Genomic DNA, 20,845 nt, shown 5'->3' on the forward strand with positions numbered 1-20,845 from the left:
AGGTAACGCAGTAGCCTGAGTCATCACTCCAGGGATTCTGAAGAGGGATGGATGGAAATGTCCCTGCTTATACAAACTTAGGCTAAAAGTTCAAAGGAAGTTTCACCAGGGCAGTCTCAGCCAGTCATGTTGAATGTAAAGGGGATAGCAGGGTTGTAGAGGATACATTTTAAGTAGGTAATGAGATCTGTGGTTTAAACCATTCTTCCTCCAGTTAATGCTGACTTTAGACTTGAACTGGACTTTGAACTATTTGGAATGTAGGCCTAGCATTCCACAGACCATAGACTTTTACACTTAGAATTACTATTATAGCATTTTTTTTTACACAAAGCTTGTTTGTAATGTGAAGTTTATCAATCAAAGACAAAATACAAAATACACTCAAGTACACAGTTTATAGTCAAGACATACAGCAGCAGCAGGATAATGTTGAGTGGTTGGGACCGTATACAGTAATGTCAACCAGTCTTTCTCATCCAGTAGTCCTACAGAAGCTGGCCCACATTGGCCTTAAATAGTGGTCTGTGGTGTGATTGTGGTTTATTGGTCTAACAGATCCCCCTACCGAGCTCTGGTGTTATGGTGATGGTCTAACAGATGTCCCTCCTACGTTTCTGTGTGTTTCAGGGCATGGCCTTCTCCCTGGAGGAACGTCTCCAGCTGGGGATCCACGGCCTGCTGCCTCCCTGCTTCCTCAGCCAGGACGTTCAGCTCCTCCGGGTCCTCAAGAACTACGAGATGAAGAGGGACGACCTGGACAGGTGAGACTGAGATCCTGTGTGCGTCTGTCTCGTTTGGCCTGTCCGCGCAGGGAGAGAAAGATCACACACCTGGAAGCCTTCAAAGAGACTGAGATTTAAGGGAAGGATTACGGACTGGTCCTCTGAGCTCTTTATTCAACCCATCCTAGCACCCTACTGGTTACTGAACAAACCGCTACTACTTTTTTCTCAATTTCTATGGCTTCATTCTTCCTTGTCCTCCTCTTACGTCTTCACCGTATTTTACATGTCTTCTTTAAGACATAAAATAAATGCTGATTTCAGTCTCTACTGCAGCTGATTAGGGTCATAAAGGTTTAGCATTATGTAATGCTGTATTGCTTATGTCCCAGGCTAATTTTTTTGATCATTGGCAACTCGGTCATTGATACCACATGCCCATAGTTAGTCATGCAGAGTGAATTTTAACATTTTGAATCATGGGGGTGGGTGTACCATATTCTCTGTGTTGATTCCTGTTTTAAAGGAAAATTCCACCGAAAAACTATATTTTGGTATTTCTTTCATCAGTCCATTGTTGACATAGTCCCAAAATGTTGTGCTTGTCAGCAATCAAGATTTCAAGATTTGTTACTTTCAAAATACAGAAATCATCCCCATATATGACGCATTTTGCATCCTATGACACAAAACACAGCTTCATATAATGCACAATGCATCATACAGGGATGATTTCTTTATTTTGAAAGTTACATTTGACATGGTAGTGTATGTGTTTGGACACCTGCTCGTCAAACATCTCATTCCAAAGATCAGGGGCATTAATATGGAGTTGGTCCCCCCTTTGCTGCTATAATATACTCTACTCTTCTGGGAAGACTTTCCTCTAGATGTTGGAACATTGCTGCGGGGACTTGCTTCCATTCAGCCACAAGAGCATTAGTGAGGTCGGGTACAGATGATGGACTATTAGGCCTGGCTCGCAGTTGGCGTTCCAATTCATCCCAAAGCTGTTTGATGGGGATGAGGTCAGGGCTCTGTGCAGGCCAGTCGAGTCCTTCAACACCGATCTCGACGAACCATTTTTTCTGTATGGACCTTGCTTTGTCCTTGGGGGCATTGTCATGCTGAAACTCCGCTATGCAATCTGGTTTCAGAGCTGGTCATGGGTGCACCTCAGCGACGCTCAAGGTCCTAAATGATATAACTGCCATCGATAAGAGACATTACTGTGCAGCCGTATTCATCGACCTGGCCAAGGCTTTCGACTCTGTCAATCACCACATTCTTATTGGCAGACTCGACAGCCTTGGTTTCTCAAATGATTGCCTCGCCTGGTTTACCAACTACTTCTCTGATAGAGTTCAGTGTGTCAAATCGGAGGGTCTGCTGTCCGGACCTCTGGCAGTCTCTATGGGGGTGCCACAGGGTTCAATTCTTGGGCCGACTCTCTTCTCTGTATACGTCAATGATGTCGCTCTTGCTGCTGGTGATTCTCTGATCCACCTCTATGCAGACGACACCATTCTGTAAACTTCTGGCCCTTCGTTGGACATTTTGTTAACTAACCACCAGACGAGAGTCAATGCCATACAACTCTCCTTCCATGGCCTCCAACTGCTCTTAAATGCAAATTAAACTAAATGCATGCTCTTCAACCGATCACTGCCCGCACCTACCCGCCCGTCCAGCATCACTACTCTGGACGATTCTGAATATGTAGACAATTACAAATACCTAGGTGTCTGGTTAGACTGTAAACTCTCCTTCCAGACTCACATTAAGCATCTCCAATCCAAAATTATATCTAGAATTGGCTTCTTATACCGCAACAAAGCATCCTTCACTCATGCTGCCAAACATACCCTCGTAAAACTGACCATCCTATCGATCCTCGACTTCGGCGATGTCATTTACAAAATAGCCTCCAACACTCTACTCAATAAATTGGATGCAGTCTATCACAGTGCCATCCGTTTTATCACCAAAGCCCCATACACTACCCACCATTGCGACCTGTACGCTCTCGTTGGTTGGCCCTCGCTTCATACTCGTCGCCAAACCCACTGCCTACAGGTTATCTACAAGTCTCTGCTAGGTAAAGCCCCGCCTTATCTCAGCTCACTGGTCACCATAGCAGCACCCACTCGTAGCACGCGCTCCAGCAGGTATATCTCACTGGTCACCCCCAAAACCAATTCCTCAATGGTTGCCTTTCCTTCCAGTTCTCTGCTGCCAATGACTGGAACGAACTGCAAAAATCACTGAAGCTTGAGACTTATATCTCCCTCACTAGCTTTAAGCACCAGCTGTCAGAGCAGATCACTGCACCTGTACATAGCCCATCTGTAAACAGCCCATCTATCTACCTCATCCCCATACTGTATTTATTTATTTATCTTGCTCCTTTGCACCCCGGTATCTCTACTTGCGCATTCATCTTCTGCACATCTACCATGCCAGTGTTTAATTGCCATATTGTAGCTACTTTGCCACCATGGCCTATTTATGGCCTTAACTCACTTATCTTACCTCATTTGCACTCCCTGTATATAGACTTTTTTTTTCCTTATTTTTTTCTACTGTATTATTGACTGTATGTGTCGAATTGCTATGCTTTATCTTGGCCAGGTTGCAAATGAGAACTTCTTCTCAACTAGCCTACCTGGTTAAATAAAGGTTAAATAAAGGTTAAATAAATAAAAAATAAATGTTAAAAGATTGGAAAGAGCTTTCCCCAAACTGTTGCCACATAGTTGGAAACACAGAACCATCTAGAATGCTAGCATTAATGTAGCATTAAGATTTCCCTTCATTGGAACTCAGGGGCTTAGCCCGAACCATGAAAAACGCCCCCAGACCATGATTCCTCCTTTACCAAACTTTACAATTGGTGTTATGTATTCGGGCAGGTAGCGTTCTCCTGGCATCCGCCAAACCCAGATTCGTCCACCGGACTGCCAGATGGTGAAGCGTGATTCATCACTCCAGAGAACTAATTTCCACTGCTCCAGAGTCCAATGGTGGTGAGCTATACACCATTTTAGCCGACGCTTGGCATTGCGCATGGTGAAACTGCGCGCTCTAGCTCTCTGCGGTTGTGTTCTGTGAGCTTGTTTGGCCTACCACTTTGCGGATGAGTCATTGTTGCTCCTAGACTTTTCCACTTCACAATAATAGCACTTACAGTTGACTGGGACATCTCTAGCAGGGAAGACATTTTACAAACTGACTTGTTGGAAAGGTGGCATCCTGAATTCTGCAAAAAAAATTGAAAGACCCTGTCTTTCAAAGATAATTTGTAAAAATCCAAATAACTTCACAGATCTTCATTGTAAGGGTTTAAACACTGTTTCCCATGCTTGCTCAATGAACCATAAACAATTAACGAACATGTACCTGTGGAATGATTGTTAAGACACTAACAGCTTATAGACGGTAGGCAATTAAGGTCACAGTTATCAAAACTTAGGGCACTAAAGAGGCCTTTCTACTGACTCTGAAAAACACCAAAAGAAAGATGCCCAGGGTCACTGCTCATCTGCGTGAACATGCCTTAGGCATGAGGACTGCAGATGTGGCCAGTGCAACAAATTGCAATGTCCGTACTGTGAGATGCCTAAGACAGGACGGACAGCTGATCGTCCTCAGTGGCAGACCACGTGTAACCATACTTGCACAGGATTGCTAAATCCAAACATCACACCTGCGGGACATGTACAGGATGGCAACAACAACTGCCCGAGTTAAACCAGAACACACAATCCCTCTATCACTGCTCAGACTGTCCGCAATAGGCTGAGAGAGGCTGGACTGAGGGCTTGTAGGCCTGTTGTAAGGCAGGTCCTCACCAGACATCGCCGGCAACAACGTTGCCTATGGGCACAAACCCACTGTCACTGGACCAGACAGGACTGGGAAAAAGTGCTCTTAACTGACAAGTCGCATTTTTGTCTCAGCAGGGGTGATGGTCGGATTCGCGTTTATCGTCGAAGGAATGAGCATTACACCGAGGCCTGTACTCTGGAGCAGGATCGATTTGGAGGTGGAGGGTCCGTCATGGTCTTGGGCGGTGTGTCATCACATCATCGGACTAAGCTTGTTGTCATTGCAGGCGATCTCAACGCTGTGCATTACAGGGAAGACATCCTCCTCCCTCATGTGGTACCCTCCTGCAGGCTCATCCTGACATGACCCTCCAGCATAACATGCCACCAGCCATGCTGCTTGTTCTGTGCGTGAATGTCAGTGTTCTGCCATGGCCAGCGAAGGGCCCGGATCTCAATCCCATTGAGCACATCTGGGACTTGTTGGATCGGAGGGTGAGGGCTAGGGCCATTCCCACCAGAAATGTCTGGGAACTTGCAGGTGCCTTGGTGGAAGAGTGGGGTAACATGACACAGCAAGAACTGGCAAATCTGGTGCATCCATGAGGAGGAGATGTACTTAATGCAGCTGGTGGCCACACCAGATACTGACTGTTTTGATTTTGACCCCCCCTTTGTTCAGGGACACATTTTTCCATTTCTGTTAGTCACATGCCTGCGGAGCATGTTAAGTTTGTCTCTGTAGTTGAATCTTATGTTCATACAAATATTTACACATTTTAAGTTTGCTGACAATAGACGCAGTTGACAGTGAGAGGACGTTTCTTTTTTTGTTGAGTTGGTGCCACGCTGAATGTCACTGAGCTCATCAGTACAGGCCATTCTACTGCCGATATTTGTCTATGGAAATTGCATGGCTGTGTGTTAGATTTTATACACCTGTCAGCAACAGGTGTGGCTGAAATAGCCGAATCCACTAATTTCAAGGGGTGTCCAAATACTTTTGAGCATGTAGTGTATCTTGAAATCTTGTTTGCTGGCAAGCAGTACATCTCTCCGTCAGGCACTACGAGGCGTCAAGTAATTGTAATCCCAAGGTTTGATGAATTTCCATAGTGGCAGGACAGCAGGTCTGCCTCAATAACCATGGTATCTGCAGTCTTCATATGTGGCTTGTGAATGTGTAGTGTGAGGACTGGTTGGGTTTGTTAATGGGACAGAGAGAGACAGGATTTGTGGTCAATTTGTGGCCAGGAAGACCTTTTAGCCAATGGTGTAAAGTACTGAAGTAAAAATACTTTAATGTACTACTAAAGTAGTTTTTGGGGTATCTGTACTTTACTATAGTATACTATTTATTTTTTTGACTACTTTTATTTTACTTCACTACATTCCTAAAGAAAATATTGTACTTTTTACTCCATACATTTTCCTTGACACCCAAAAGTACTCTTTACATTTTGAATGCTTAGCAGGACAAGAAAATAGTCAAATTACGCACTTATCAACCGAACATCCCTGGTCATCCCTATTGCCTCTGATCTGGCTAACTCACTAAACACACATACTTCGTTTGTAAATGATGTCTGAATGTTGGATTGTGCCCAAGGCTTTCCGTAAATAAATAAAAAATCAAGAAAATGTTGCCATCTGGCTTGCTTAATATAAGGAATTTAAAATTATTTATACTTTTGATACTTAAGTATTATTTTTTTCAACAAAATACTTCTGGGCTTTTCCTCAAGTAGAATTTTACCAGGTGACTTTTACTTATACTTGAGTCATTTTCTATTAAGGCATCTTTACTTTTACTCACGTATGACAGTTGGGTACTTTTTCCACCACTACTTTTAGCCCACTTGATTTTCCAGCGTGGTGGTATGATGACGGTTGCTATACTGTACCACACCAATCCTCCAAAACAGCAATTAGGCGTGTTTTATTCCCTTTCCCATGCCCTTTCAATGTCATCGACAATTTGTCTCATGGCATCGGAACACTTTATTAGAGCTGGTATTCGCCCTGCCTGTCCTCATGCCTCTGGCCATAGTATTTCCAATGCAGTCTGGGCCTTACTTTTTTCTCAAGCTTTCTGTGGTATTTACTGGACCCGACCATGTCACTTCGTTTTGTTGCATGACCGTTGCTCAAAACGCTCACAGAACGATACATGCCATTCTATTCCAAGCAGCAGCTATTTACTGTTTTTACTTCTCCCCAAAGCAGGGCTTCATTCTGGTGTCTGGACATTGGTAAAGCAGGCTGGATTCTGGACATCACTGGCTTTTAAGCCCAAGCATGTCTATGATAACAGAGATGTCGGCCTAGGATGGATTTATTGTGGAAATCCTCTTCTATGCACAAAGACACAGTGGGAGAGATAAAGAGAAGGACTCACAAATATTCAAAATGTCATAGAGGTCAACTCTTAATGTCCATTTGTGATTTTTAACCTGATGCATGTGATATGCTATCTAGCAGTTTTTAAAGAAACTCATAAAAACCAACTGTCAAGAGTGTCTGTAAAGAATCATGAATTTGAATGGAGAAAGAAGGGGTTGGAAGAGGGAAAAGTTATTTTCCCATGCCAAGTTTAAGCAGAGTTTCACACGCTTGTTAACACAGCCCAAACACTTTATCTGAAAAAAAAAAGTGTGTGACTGATATGCTTTCAGGCCGAGAGAGAGCCACAACAGGCTCAAGCTGTAGTCGCTCGTGGAAAAGACAACTAGATAAGTGAAATCAAAATAATCATATGGGTCTAGGCCACCTAGACTGAAATACCAAATTTGACTGACAATATACATTTTGTGCCACCCCGTTTCCTAGTGTCATGTGACTGGTACAACCCTAGCTTGACACTGTCTTGACATGGCCTCACATCACCAATCACACAAAGTTGGGCACCAATAAGTTGGCCTCTTTCTGTGTCCCTAGTTCGTGACTAAATTTGGCCTGTGGGTGGTTTTATTTGGCCCCCCTGAGCAAATTGTAATTTTTCAAACATTTTATTTATTTTTTATTGTTGGACATAAAATACTGTAAAAACACCAGGGAATCAGCTCCAAGTGATTTTAATTTTGGAAATCTGTTCCCACCTATTCCCATGCGTAATAGACAAATATAAGCAAGGTTTGAAATTATCATGTTTTAGCCAAATATTACATCAGTTTGGGCTTCTTGCGGTCAATTTGCGGTCTTCAAATGATTTGTAAATGATGTTCCGGCCGCCTGACCATCCACTCAAGAGAAAATCATCCCGTGTCTGAATCTAGTGGATGGTCCCTGTGGTATGATGTAAGCCGTGACTTGATCTGATCTTTTTTGAAAAGAGATTGTTAACACCGTGTATCCAATGACCATGTGTGAGAAGACCATGCATACTTTCTGTCATCCCAACAAGAGGGACATTATACTCCAGATTTTATGGTAAGCTTTCTTATTCCTTGAGAGCCTGTGGAGTGGGATAGTAGTTCATTTGGGTCCCACAGTCCATGTTTGGTCATAACAAGGAGCTTGTGTAGGATATCTAATGGGTGTTTCTGTGCGCTGTGTATTTTTCTAAGCATTTGTAATGTAAGCAACAGTAACTTTATCCAGCAATTATTGTACTACTATCAGCACATGATGAGCAGTGCTTGTATTCAACAAGGCAACGAGGGAGTCGGCGTGGCATCCCCCCCCCCACCCCACTTTCTATGGGTAATTTATTTTCAATTGGGTCCTTAAGTCCAGAGGGAAAGGGAAAATGGGGCCCGACAGAGTATGGTATTGCTCTTACATGGTGCAATCTCTTTGAGTCACCCCAGATGTCTCTCTCTCTCTCTCCTCTTCACACACGCTTCTTTTTTATTTCTCTCTGTCACACTCTGAGATTTGTATTTCATAAAGTCCCACTGAAGTCTGTTTTACATGCACAGTTTAGGAATCAGTGTGAAAGATGTTCACCTTTTCCCTCACCCCCTCCTCCTCCTCCTCTGCCATTCCCAGATATGTGTTTCTGATGGGGCTCCAGGACAGGAATGAGAAGCTGTTCTACCGTGTGCTGACGTCCGACACGGAGAGGTTCATGCCTATTGTTTACACCCCCACCGTGGGCCTGGCCTGCCAGATGTATGGCCTTGCCTTCAGGAGACCCAGGTGAGAGAGAAACACACACACACATGGATGTATGCACACACACATGGGAGCACTAACACACACCACATGCATGCACACACACACACTGAATAGGCCTAATGGATATACTGTGACACACACACACACTTGCTGCTCGTGGCCAGCCTTAACATTGTTTTAAGATTTTACCACCAATTGTCAAATAATTTAGATGCATTCTTATGAAACACAAATCCTTTTGAATCTTCAAACATCTGTGTATGTTGGACTTGGCGCCTGTTGCAAAAAACTCTCAATCAAAATTAGAGGCTGGGACAGGGTCTGTGCCGAGTTGGGTTCTGCGAGTCCTTGGGCAGCTTAGGCCAGTATAAGCAGTTACAGTGTGCAGTTCACCTTGAATGGACTTGGCATTGCATAAAGCAGGACTTGCCTCTTCGGTCTGCTCAGTTATCTTTGTCTGTCTCTCCCTCATTAGAGTCATAATGCAGATCAAATTAATATAACACACATTCAGACGTCAAGGAGCTGATCATGCTTGACTTGGCTTTAACATATCTAGACTGTGTTGTGAAGATGTCAGGTGTTGGGTTTGTTTTGAGTCTTAGACATTAGAGCTAACATCGTCCAAGAAACACCACCGAGAGTATTGTTCTGTAGTCAACTACTGATGGAGAGGGAGAAGGATGTTGAAGTTATATTGTCTTGATTAGTACCTCTCAGTTATAAACACTCTTTATAGACTCTTTCACTCTCCTCGTCAGTCACTCTGTCAGTCAGTCACACACTGACACACTCTGTGCATTCCAAATGGCACCCTATTCCCTATATAGTGCACTACTTTTATTTTTTTATTTTTACCAGGGCCCATATGGACTATATAGGGAATAGGGTGCCATTTGGGACTCACTCACTCATATCCTCAGTGAACTTTTGCTTGTGGGTCTCAAAGTCTAAAACCCCAAATAAACTGATCATAACCAGGGATGCTTTTGATTAGTAGCGAATGCTAAATTCAAAGCTGTTTTATTTGAAATGCTTACCTTGGGCACATTTTAAAATGCGTTCGTAAACCTAAGCGCACACTTCCACATACTCAGAGTTATACAACCCCCTTTTTTCACAATTTCCCCAGAGCAAGTATGTGGAAATTATGTCTAGCATGCTCCGAGCTCCCCTACCTCTGATACTGGGCTGGAGGAGTGATCTTATATCTCCCTGCAGACCCACAATGCAGTTGTCCAAGAAGCACTGCGAGCTGCAGAGGCCGGGGGTGGGGAATTTGGGACTGGTAGACGTGACAGTGGGTCAGTTAGCAGCAGGCTCTGTAGACTCCACAAACCTGGTCCTCAGCCAGTCCCAGACCCAGGCCTCTCCCCTGCATCCCACTGATGGCTTGCTTCTGAAGCTAAGCAGGGTTGGTCCTGGTCGGTCCCTGGATGGGTGACCAGATGCTGGAAGTGGTGTTGGAGGGCCAGTAAAAGGCACCTTTTCCTCTGGTCTAACAAAATAACCCCTGTGTAGGGTGCCGTCTTTCAGATGGGACATTAAACGGGTGTCCTGTCACTAAAGATCCCATGACAATTATCGTAAGGGTGTTAACCCCAGGGTCCTGGCTAAATTCCCAATCTGTCCCTCATACCATCACGGTCACCTAATCATCCCCAGCTTACAATTGGCTCATTCATCCCCCCCTCCTCTCCCCTGTAACTATTCCCCAGGTCGTTTCTGTAAATGAGAATGTGTTCTCCGTCAACTTATCTGGTAAAATAAGGGTTACATTTTTTTTTTTAAACTAGCCCAGGGAAGGGGGTGGAGGTGGTGGGTGGAGTTGTGGAGAGCCTAGGGTTGTAAAGCATTATTGCGGAAACTGATAGAGAACTCATCCGCTTGGTCTCATAGACTAGACGTAACATAGTCATCTGGGGCAGCCAAATTAGCATGATATGTGATGTTTGGAATGTTTTTTATTTATTTATTTGTATTTATGTTTTATTATAGGGGGTAGATCAGATGTAATATTGCAGATAGATTGTAGCTTCCATCAATGTAATTCCATCATTTCCAATCCCCCCCATATTTATTTTGTGTAAAGATATTTTTGTTTATTATTTTCCCCTAATCTTAGCACCCCTCCCCTAATTGGTGTAAACTAATGGCTTCTACTTCCAGTTTATACATACTATATACATTTTACGGGCACAATGTATTTTACAATAGTTATCTTTTGTTTGTTTTTAATCCCATCCTTCACCTACCATCAACCCCTTCCCTCTATCTGTGCTGCAAGTTCTGAACCTATATACATTTCACGGACACAGTATATTTGACATTAATTATCTTTAGTTTAGTCCCACCCTTCAGCTCCACTCAACCCCTCCCCTCTATCTCTTAACGCCATACAGTTTTGATTTCTATTTGCCATGTTTTTCAACTGAGCTGTGATGTTTCACAAAAGTTCTCAACCTTTCTATTCTCATAGTTTCTACAGATTGTAAATTAAAGATAAGCATTTTTACTAAAAGTGTTATTATATTATTGATCGATTCACTATGACTTATCAAATGTGACCGACCGGCTCGATTTTGTCTTATGTAGCAAAATTTGAAATATTGTCCATATAGATACTTTTCACATGATGCTGCCACCTGTGCTTCACGTTTGGGATTGTGTTCTTCGGCTTGCCTTTTTCCTCCAAACATTTATTTTTTTATTTTACCTTTATTTAACCAGGCAAGTCAGTTAAGAACAAATTCTTATTTTCAATGACGGCCTAGGAACAGTGGGTTAACTGCCTGTTCAGGGGCAGAACGACAGACCTTGTCAGCTCAGGGTTTGAACTTGCAACCTTCCGGTTCCTAGTCCAACTCTCTAACCACTAGGCTACCCTGCCGCCCCATAACGATGGTCATTGTGGCCAAAATGTTCTATTTGTGTTATATCAGACCAGAGGACATTTCTCCAAAAAGTACAATCTTTGTCCCCATGTGCAGTTGCAGACTGCAGTCTGGCTTTTTTTATGGCAGTTTTGGAGCAGTGGCTTCTTCCTTGGCGATCAGCCTTTCAGGTTATGTCGATATAGGACTCGTTTTACTGTGGATATAGATACTTTTGTACCTGTTTCCTCCAGCATCTTCACAATGTCCTTTGCTGTTGTTCTGTGATTGATTTGCACTTTTCGCACATAAGTACATTAATCTCTAGGAGACAGAAGGCGTCTCCTTTCTGAGTGATATGACGGCTGCGTGGTCCCATGGTGTTTATACTTGCGTGCTTGTTCAGATGAACGTGATACCTTCAGGCATTTGGAAACGGCTCCCAATGATGATCCAAACTTGTGGAGGTCTTGGCTGATTTCTCATGATGTCAAGCAAAGAGGCACTGAGTTTGAAGGTAGGCCTTGAAATACATCCACAGGTACACCTCCAATTGACTCAAATTATGTTAATTACCCTATCAGAAGCTTCTAAAGCCAGGACATAATTTTCTGGAATTTTCCAAGCTGTTTAAAGGCACAGTCAACTTATTGTATGTAAACTTCTGACCCACTGGAATTGTTATACAGCGAATTATTGGTGAAATAATCTCTGTAAGCAATTGTTGGAAAAAGTACTTGTATCATGCACAAAGTAGATGTCCTAACCGACTTGCCGAAACTAAGGTTTGTTAACTAGAAATTGTGGTTGAAAATTGAGTTTTAATGACTCCAACCTAAATGTATGTAAACTTCAACAGACTTCAACTGTATATATAACATTCTATTGGTTGCAAGAATTTGTAATAATTTCAATTGAAAAATTCTAAGTTTGGAATATGGCATTGTTTTGTGTATCAGTTCGTAAACCATGTCCCATAGAATTGGTACATTGAAAATGTCTTCCCAATTTCAGCTAATTATCAACGTTTTTAGCTACTTTGTAACTACTTAGCATGTTAGCTAACCCTTCCCCCAACCCTAACCATAACCCTTTAACCTTAAACCCTAACCCCTAGCCTAGCTAACGTTAACCACCTAGCTAACGTTAGCGTTAGCCATCTAGCTAAGGTTAGCCACAACAGATTGGAATTCGTTACATGTCATACATTTTGTAAATGTTTAACATATTTTACGAATTGCAATTCGTAACATATATCATATGAATTGTAAATCTGAACATGTCATACAAATTGGATGATACCTACTATACCATACATACCATACGAAACGTAACATATCATACGAATTGGAATGTCCCCGGATTTACATTGACTATGTTACGTCTACCCCTGATTGGTTGAACTCACAGCCTAGATTCACAAGGACTTCACATTCGGGGAGCTCGAGCATGCATGTACTGTATATAGATCACAGCCTCTCAGAGCGCCTTTTCTATGGTCAACTGGTCTTATAGGGACAACTTGGCTGTCTCTATTATCACTGTCTTTGTCTACATATCTGTATCTGAGATTCTCTCTCTAACTCTTCTAGCAGATTTACACACACAAAGTAGCACCGTTTAGATAGATCAGTAATGAATTCCTGATGTGAGTTTACGTGCGTGCTTATGCCTGGATGTGTGTGTGCCTGTAGTGGCTGAACAGACTGATATTAGCTCTCTAATCACTGCCTCCCTCTCAGATATAAAGCGCACTGTGTGGGAAAGGCGTCCTTTTGTTCCTACCCAGGCTTACTCTCTGTAATCCGCTTCACGCAGACTAAACGCGTCAATACTAGGCTCCATTGCAGCAGGCAAAGGTCAAGTCCTATGAAGTGTCCAAAACAGAGCTGATTCACTGATCTCTGGGTGGGCTAATGGCAGGCAGAGAAGATAACGAAAGGAGCGCATTCACAACACCGTGAGATCACTGGATCCATTACGTTTTGGGACCTATAAGTTCATAAGTGTAGGATACACAGGGTGTTTTTTGTCTCTGATTCAGTTAAGCTAATGACTTTGTGGCTAGTCACTCACTCACTAAATGCAGGGGCTGTTTGTGTGATATGTGATCAATGGTGACTGAAGTAAGAACTAATATTATCACTATTGCTAGCACAACTGCCACTACTATTGCTTACAACTACCACCACAAATGTTCATTTCACAGACACTAAATAATACCAACAAAGAACCTCCTAAGATGAGCTCTGATAACCAATCCATCTTGTTAATAAAGATTCATTATCTTGGTTAAAACCCCTTAGTGGACTCGGTGGTAGAGGTCGATGACTATGGATTGTCGATGACTATGGACCACTGCAATACTCTGTCAAAGCTTTTGGAAATGAGAGGCCTTGAAGATAAATAAAGTATGTATACATTTGCTCGTCGAACATCTCATTCCAAAATCATGGCCGTTAATATGGAGTTGGTCCCCACTTTTCTGCTATAGCATCCTCCACTCTTCTGGAAAAACTTTCCACTAGATGTTGGAACATTGCTGCTAAGACTTGCTTCCATTCAGCCACAAGACTATTAGTGAGGTCGGGCACTGATATTGGACTATTAGGCCTGGCTGGCAGTCGGCGTTCCAATTCATCCTAAATGTGTTCAATGGTTGAGGTCAGGTCTCTATGCAGGCCAGTCAAGTTCTTCCACACAGATTTCGACAAACCATTTCTGTATGGATCTCACTTTTTGCACAGGGGCATATCATGTTGAAATGGAGAAGGGCCTTCCCCAAACTGCATATAATCGTCTAGAATGTCATTATATGCTGTAACATTAAGATTTCCCTTCACTGGAACTAAGGGGCCTAGCCCGAACCATGAAAAACAGCTCCAGACCATTATTCCTCATCCACCAAACTTTACAGTTGACACTATGCATTGGGACAGGTCGCGTTCTCCTGGCATCCGCCAAACCCAGATTTGTTCGACGGACTGCCAGATGGTGAAGCAGACGACACTACAGTGGTAGGCTTGATTACCAATAACGACGAGACGGCCTACAGGGAGGAGGTGAGGGCCCTCGGAGTGTGGTGTCAGGAAAATAACCTCACACTCAACGTCAACAAAACAAAGGAGATGATCATGGACTTCCGTTCTATACCATCACCCATTCATATGTATGTATATTTATTTATGTACATATTATTATTCATTCCTTTACACTTGTGTGTGTATAAGGTAGTTGTTGTGAAATTGGTAGGTTAGATTACTCGTTGGATATTACTGCATTGTCGGAACTAGAAGCACAAGCATTTCGCTACGCTCGCATTAACATCTGCTAACCATGTGTATGTGACAAATACATTTTGATTTGAAGTGTGATTCATCACTCCAGAGGACACGTTTCCAATGCACCAGAGTCCAATGGCCGCGAGCTTTACAATAATGCCAACGATTGACAAGCTGTAGCATAATTAGACTTACGTAGTCGAGGAGAGTTTATGATTAAACCAAAAGGCGAGATATAAAAGGCCATTATTAACATACAGTATAATTGGCTATGCTGTCTTAATGACAGACATGAGATGAAGTTGCCACTGTGCGGGAAACATGTGCTTGATGAAGCGCCTCAGCCCCCCGGGTAGAGGCTTAAGTGTTGTGATCCAACATTCAGGCCCACACACAGTGCTGGTGTAAGCGTGTAAGAGGAGATTGTCGTTTGAATCGATGAGCATGTAGTCTAAGTAGCTAAGTAGAAAATTGCCCTCTTGGATGTTTAATCCACAAGATCATTCGACTGGGACAAGTCTTTGATAGCTGGAATGAGTAACTGCCACATTACATAAATCATTATATGCATGCGTTTGAGAAGTTAATCATGTGACCTATTTTATGACCATGCCATAACTTTGTTCCATCACACATCATGAAGGAAACAGAATTGTTGCATTGTAAATTATACAATCAGACATTATATAGAAAGAGAGTGGGAATGGGGGGAGGGAGGCGAAATTATAGAGGAAAGGTTTGGAATTGCACTAACCTCACGAGGAACGTGGCAAAACATTTGGGATGAATTACCTCAGGCTTTGACGACCTTGTAAAACAATTTAGAGTTTGTCTTTGGGTCTGCTTGGTAAAAAGTTTGGAGCCAAAATAAGCAAAATAAACCTTGAATATTACCTCTCCTTTTTCACTACACTAACCTTTGTGATAATAAATGAATTCCCGCTGCAGGTATTACCTGACTTGAAACCATAGTCCCTCTCAGTTTATTCAGGAGACATGCACTGTGGTCAACTGGAATATCCTTTCCTATTTCATTACAGGTTTTCAATTTGAACCTGCATCTCTCTCGCTGTATGTGTATTGGAGCACTTATGACTGGATTTGGTGCTAAAGGAGGATGAACTCTTAAAGTATTGTATGTGAGAACTCCTAGTCACTATAGGACCCTGTGGGTTTAAACCATGCTACTTGGCCTAATAGAAGACACCTTGTAGATGTTTGGATAAGCAGGGCTCGCCTATCCAGCGAGGTCATCAGACTGAAACTCCCCTCTCACCTCCTCTGGCCAAGCTTTATCTAGCAGTCCTGGAACGGAGCTATGCTGAACATTCACCTCCGCTCTGCTCCAGCCATCTCCATCCCCCTCCATATTTCTCTCTCCTCGGGGGAAGGATAAGTTAGGATCTGACTCACACTGTCTGTCTGTCTGTCTGTCTGTCTGTCTGTCTGTCTGTCTGTCTCTGTCTGTCTCTGTCTGTCTGTCTGTCTGTCTGTCTGTCTGTCTGTCTGTCTGTCTGTCTGTCTGATGCTACAGGGGAGAACTAAAGTGATTTGTTGATTGACTGCTTCACTGTTTACAGTCAATTCAATAATATAATTAAATTTTCATGCACACTTTAACTCTACACTCAATGTGGTCTGAACATGGCAATGCTTAGCAAACCTTCAACAATGCATTGATTTACTGAAAACTAGCTCCCAGGTTCGTTCAGCGTCATCATTCTATATATCAATTCTAAATAGTAATTTTTGTATTTTGGGGATTCAGATTTACTGTACCTCTTTATTTGAAGTACACATTAGTAGCAGGTGTGTTGTAACATGAGAAAATATATGGAAAATGGCATGTGACGTTTAGGTCCAAGAGAACCCTTCAGTTCATCAAAGCTGAACACCACACACTCTGCCTCTCCCTAAACACAATCAGTTCAACACCCCAGATGATGCTTCCTCCCTCCACAATAGTAACTGGAGCTGGCAGAGATTAAGAAATTCCTCTTCTTTTCTTGAGGAAAGAAGTGGAACCATAAAGCATCAAGTAGGGAGAAGTTGCAGAGTTAAATAGTGCTTTATGATATACCCTGTGTTGGCACGTCTCGGCTACTTCCACTAACTTTATTGTGTGTACGTTTTTAATGATATTTTTTGGCCAAATAATTTAGACTGTGGAAGGGCATGAGAAAATACGATTTAGAGCAAGATTGAGAATTAAAGAAAATATAGTGTTTATATCTCTCGTGTGCATGCATGCGTACATGCATATGTGTGTGTTTGCATGTGTGTTGCAGTGATGCCAGAGCAGATGTTGGCGGAGTGTTTAGAAAGGAGGGGAGTCAGTGCTGTCCGGCACCGTTCTTCTGTGGCTTTTTAAAGGCCAGCTGTGTGTGTGTGGGATTAAACATACGACCACACGCATGTTACACGTATGACCAGGGATTCGGGACCACTGCAAGCGAGCAGAAACAGCTTAACACAAAGCATTTCTCTCTTCACGGAAAGGGTTCACTGCCGGTTTGTTGAATCCAGCTTTGTTTCCCCCAGGGTGTATGGAAAAACCCCAAACAAAAAGCCCCACTCGCGTTCCAACTCCCAATCTTATTGGCCCAGCATCATCTGCAGTCTCTGTCTCTCTTTCTCCTTTCTCTCCGAGCCGGGCTAAAAACCCATGTTGCCAATCTGAGGAATTCATCTATATATCAGGAGCATGAAATGTCATGTGCAACACAATTTACTGTATATAAAGAGCTGTTACACCAAATGAGCCTGCTGCGCGTGACAGTAGCAGGATTCAATGCATTTCAATCTCAATACAACTGTAGTGTTGTATGGATATCCCTAGCTACAGTACATCGCTTTTGAGTTACTTTCCCAAACTATCCATTTCGTGATGATTAATAAAATCCATGCTGAGGGATTGGTTGTTTGGGCCGTGTGCTTTACTGAACCTGACACTCCATGGCAGTCTGGCCACGTAGTCTACAGCCCCCATGGTTAACTTTAGACACTGTTTTTCCAGCTGTGGCACTTCAGGCTTCAGCTCTAGATGCACACTTTTTCCCCAAACAAAGAAGTTGAGTTTAGTAGGTCCAGTAGGCATATGGTATTCAATTTAGAATTAGTCTATGTTCTCTCTTCTGATGTTGCATTTCTGGCCAATACACAAAATAATAATCTCATACAGCCAATGTCCAAGGGTTTAATGGTTTCAAGGTTAGGCCAAGTCTGATTGTACCATGGTTAGACAAGGCAACAGTAAACATGTTGTCCCACACAAATGATGCAGCGCCCCCTTTGGGCCAATCAGTGTAAATGATGGATCTCTATGGCAAGACGCGTCATTCACCCAAGTTTAGTCAATCGGGCCAGTGGTGTCTGAGATAGCTAGACTCATATTCCTGAGCATGTGTACCAAATTTCATCACTCTGGGTCAAACCGATCAAGAGATCTAAACGTGTGGCCATTACAGAACCATTGTGTTATCGATATTTTACGCAGTCATTAGGCATATGAATGTTCTTGCATATGTTGAGTCTTGAGTGTTTGCAACATGTGTACCAAATTATGTTACAATATGAATATTCTTGACTGATTTCTATATATGCATTTATGTGCGAGACCACGCTCATGTGAATGTTTATTGGTCAATAGTGGCCATGTTTTAGGTACTGGTCTGGAAAGTATTGCTTTGAGAGACCTTTGACAAACAGGATTAGGGGTCGTGACCTTTCAAAATGAGCATTTTCGATTGTTTGTTTTAGCGCCACCATCTGGCCAACCTTAAATGGAGGATCTCTATGGCAAGACGCATCATTCACCCAAGTTTCGTCAAAATCGGGCCGGTGCTGTCTGAGATATCGCATGTGACAAACATCATGGGGGACAACTAATGAATGACAATCATTATGTGGTTGAGGCAAGTCAACAGATATGAGAGAAAATGACTGCTATGCCCCAGAGGAGCACTTGTTCTCTGTGACAAGAATGGCAGGTATGTTAGAGAGGCATAATTAACTTTTATTTAACTAGGAAGTTAAATAAAGTTACGTTTATTTAACCAAGAATTATCAGTTTAAGGGAGATCTGGTCAAGACAGCAGCTTACAGATGCACTTGACTCTGATGACATTGATGATTATGATGACTCAGATCCACAAAACTTCCTATTTGATGGCTGAAGAGCTGCATAGACTAATTCTAAAAGGAGCCCCTAAAACTTTTTTGTGTTTTGATATGACAAACCCCATCAGCTCACAGTTATGGTTTGCCCCACCCCCTTCCGAAGCCTAGGCTACTGTACTGACATTACAGGTTTGATTCAGAAGATGGGGAGGGATACTTTTAATTTGCTGGAAAAGAATGGATACTATAGGCTACTTGCCCTAGTTATCACGTTTCACATTGGATTTATTTACTACAAAAGGGTAGAACATGTTTTTAATTCTGGTGCTGCTCTGCACAGCTCAAAGGACATTCAAGGTTCCTCCATAGAAGCTGCTCCTCCTATAGGTATAATTCTGTGGATGTAATTCAGATAATGCATGTCATAAGATGCCCATGCTTCAAGCCTCCTCCTCAACCCTCTCTCCCCACCTGCAAATTTCAGTCACAGCTTGCGCCATAGACTACACGTATCTGTCCATCACGCATGTAAACAAATAGCTTGCCTGCTCTATCAAAACTGATTTGGTGATGTAATTTAATGAACTAAATGTAAAAAAAAAATTTTTTTTTTTTTTGATTTCACAGATTAAAAAAGGAACAGAAAGAAATCATAAACTGTACTTTTTGGGGGGTTTGAACTGGTTCAGAACTTTATTTTGCTGGTTGGAACAGGGGTACAAAAATAGAAAAATAGTGGTTCTGTTCAGAACATAATGATTGACAAATAATTTCTGTTCCATTCCCTGCTAGAAAACCTCTTGTATATTTGTCAGAACTGGAAATGAAACTCCCTGATGTGATTTGTGAAGTTATGGACATATGCCTTGAACCTTATATACTCTATTGCACGCTCTATTTAAAGGGAGGACTCAACCATAAGATGTAAACATTAGTAACACTGATAAGTCACATACTATTTGGCTCCCATGCACACACAGGCTCATTGTCTTGCTCATACACAGCCACACCAAAAGTCTACTGTACATCAAATGTATTTTTATGTTTAGTTATAAACCCTGCCAGTTCCTCTATTCCCAGTCTCAGTTTTATAATGAGAGATGTGTAGGGGATCACATGCATTTACTGTATCACTTGCCACCGTACTTCTCCACCACCACAAATTTTGCTGGCAGTATGGTTGTTTGGCAATATAGGCGATCAGAACATGCAGTGTTTGGACACTGATTCAAATCCAATTTATTTGTTTGGGAATAGATTAACGATGCCAGAGTTAGTTCACTAACCGCCTGTAAAATCCATACTTAAATGTTTTTAAATTTGCTTCTCAACGGCAGTCCATATATCTACTTTACCCTACTCCCCATGGTGTCACAGTGTTACATTGACCTCTAAGAAGGGACACATTTATCTGACTTTACTCTCCCTGATGACTTGGCCATTCATATTGGTTCTTTTGGACATCTTAGGCTGGTATTATACTATCATCAGCAATCATTCCTGTGTGTCCTGTGTCTCTTATTTAGTAAAAAAGTCAGTTTCAATAACTTGGTTTGTGGGCAGTTTGATCTCAGTTCCCACCATCTCTTAAGCTGTGGGAAAACATGATTATATAGAAGTTAGGTTTATAGTGCCTCTAATTTGTATTTGCCAACCCTTTTTATTTGAACTGCCAAACACGAACACACACACAAAGTACACTACCGGTCAAAAGTTTTAGAACACTTACTCATTCAAGGGTTTTTTGTCATTTTTTTACTATTTTCTACATTGTAGAATAATAGTGAAGACATCAAAACTATGAAATAACACATATGGACTCGTGTCATAAGAAAAAAAGTGTTAAACAAATCAAAATATAATTTATATTCGAGATTCTTCAAATAGCCACCTTTTGACTG

General features: G+C 42.2%; 1 protein-coding gene across 1 annotated transcript in view; it reads left to right on the forward strand.

Annotated features, from left to right (window-relative positions):
* LOC110489963 (NADP-dependent malic enzyme) overlaps positions 1-20,845 on the forward strand; it is a 125,839-nt gene that overhangs the window by 38,745 nt on the left and 66,249 nt on the right. Inside the window, exons 2-3 of the mRNA XM_090199865.1 lie at positions 631-764; positions 8,543-8,692. Of these exons, the coding sequence (XP_090055991.1) occupies positions 631-764; positions 8,543-8,692 (284 nt within the window). The remainder of the gene's footprint in view (positions 1-630; positions 765-8,542; positions 8,693-20,845) is intronic.

Source organism: Oncorhynchus mykiss, chromosome 2 (genome assembly GCF_057628025.1).
Source record: "Oncorhynchus mykiss isolate SJ-2025 chromosome 2, ASM5762802v1, whole genome shotgun sequence".
NCBI lineage: Eukaryota > Metazoa > Chordata > Actinopteri > Salmoniformes > Salmonidae > Oncorhynchus > Oncorhynchus mykiss.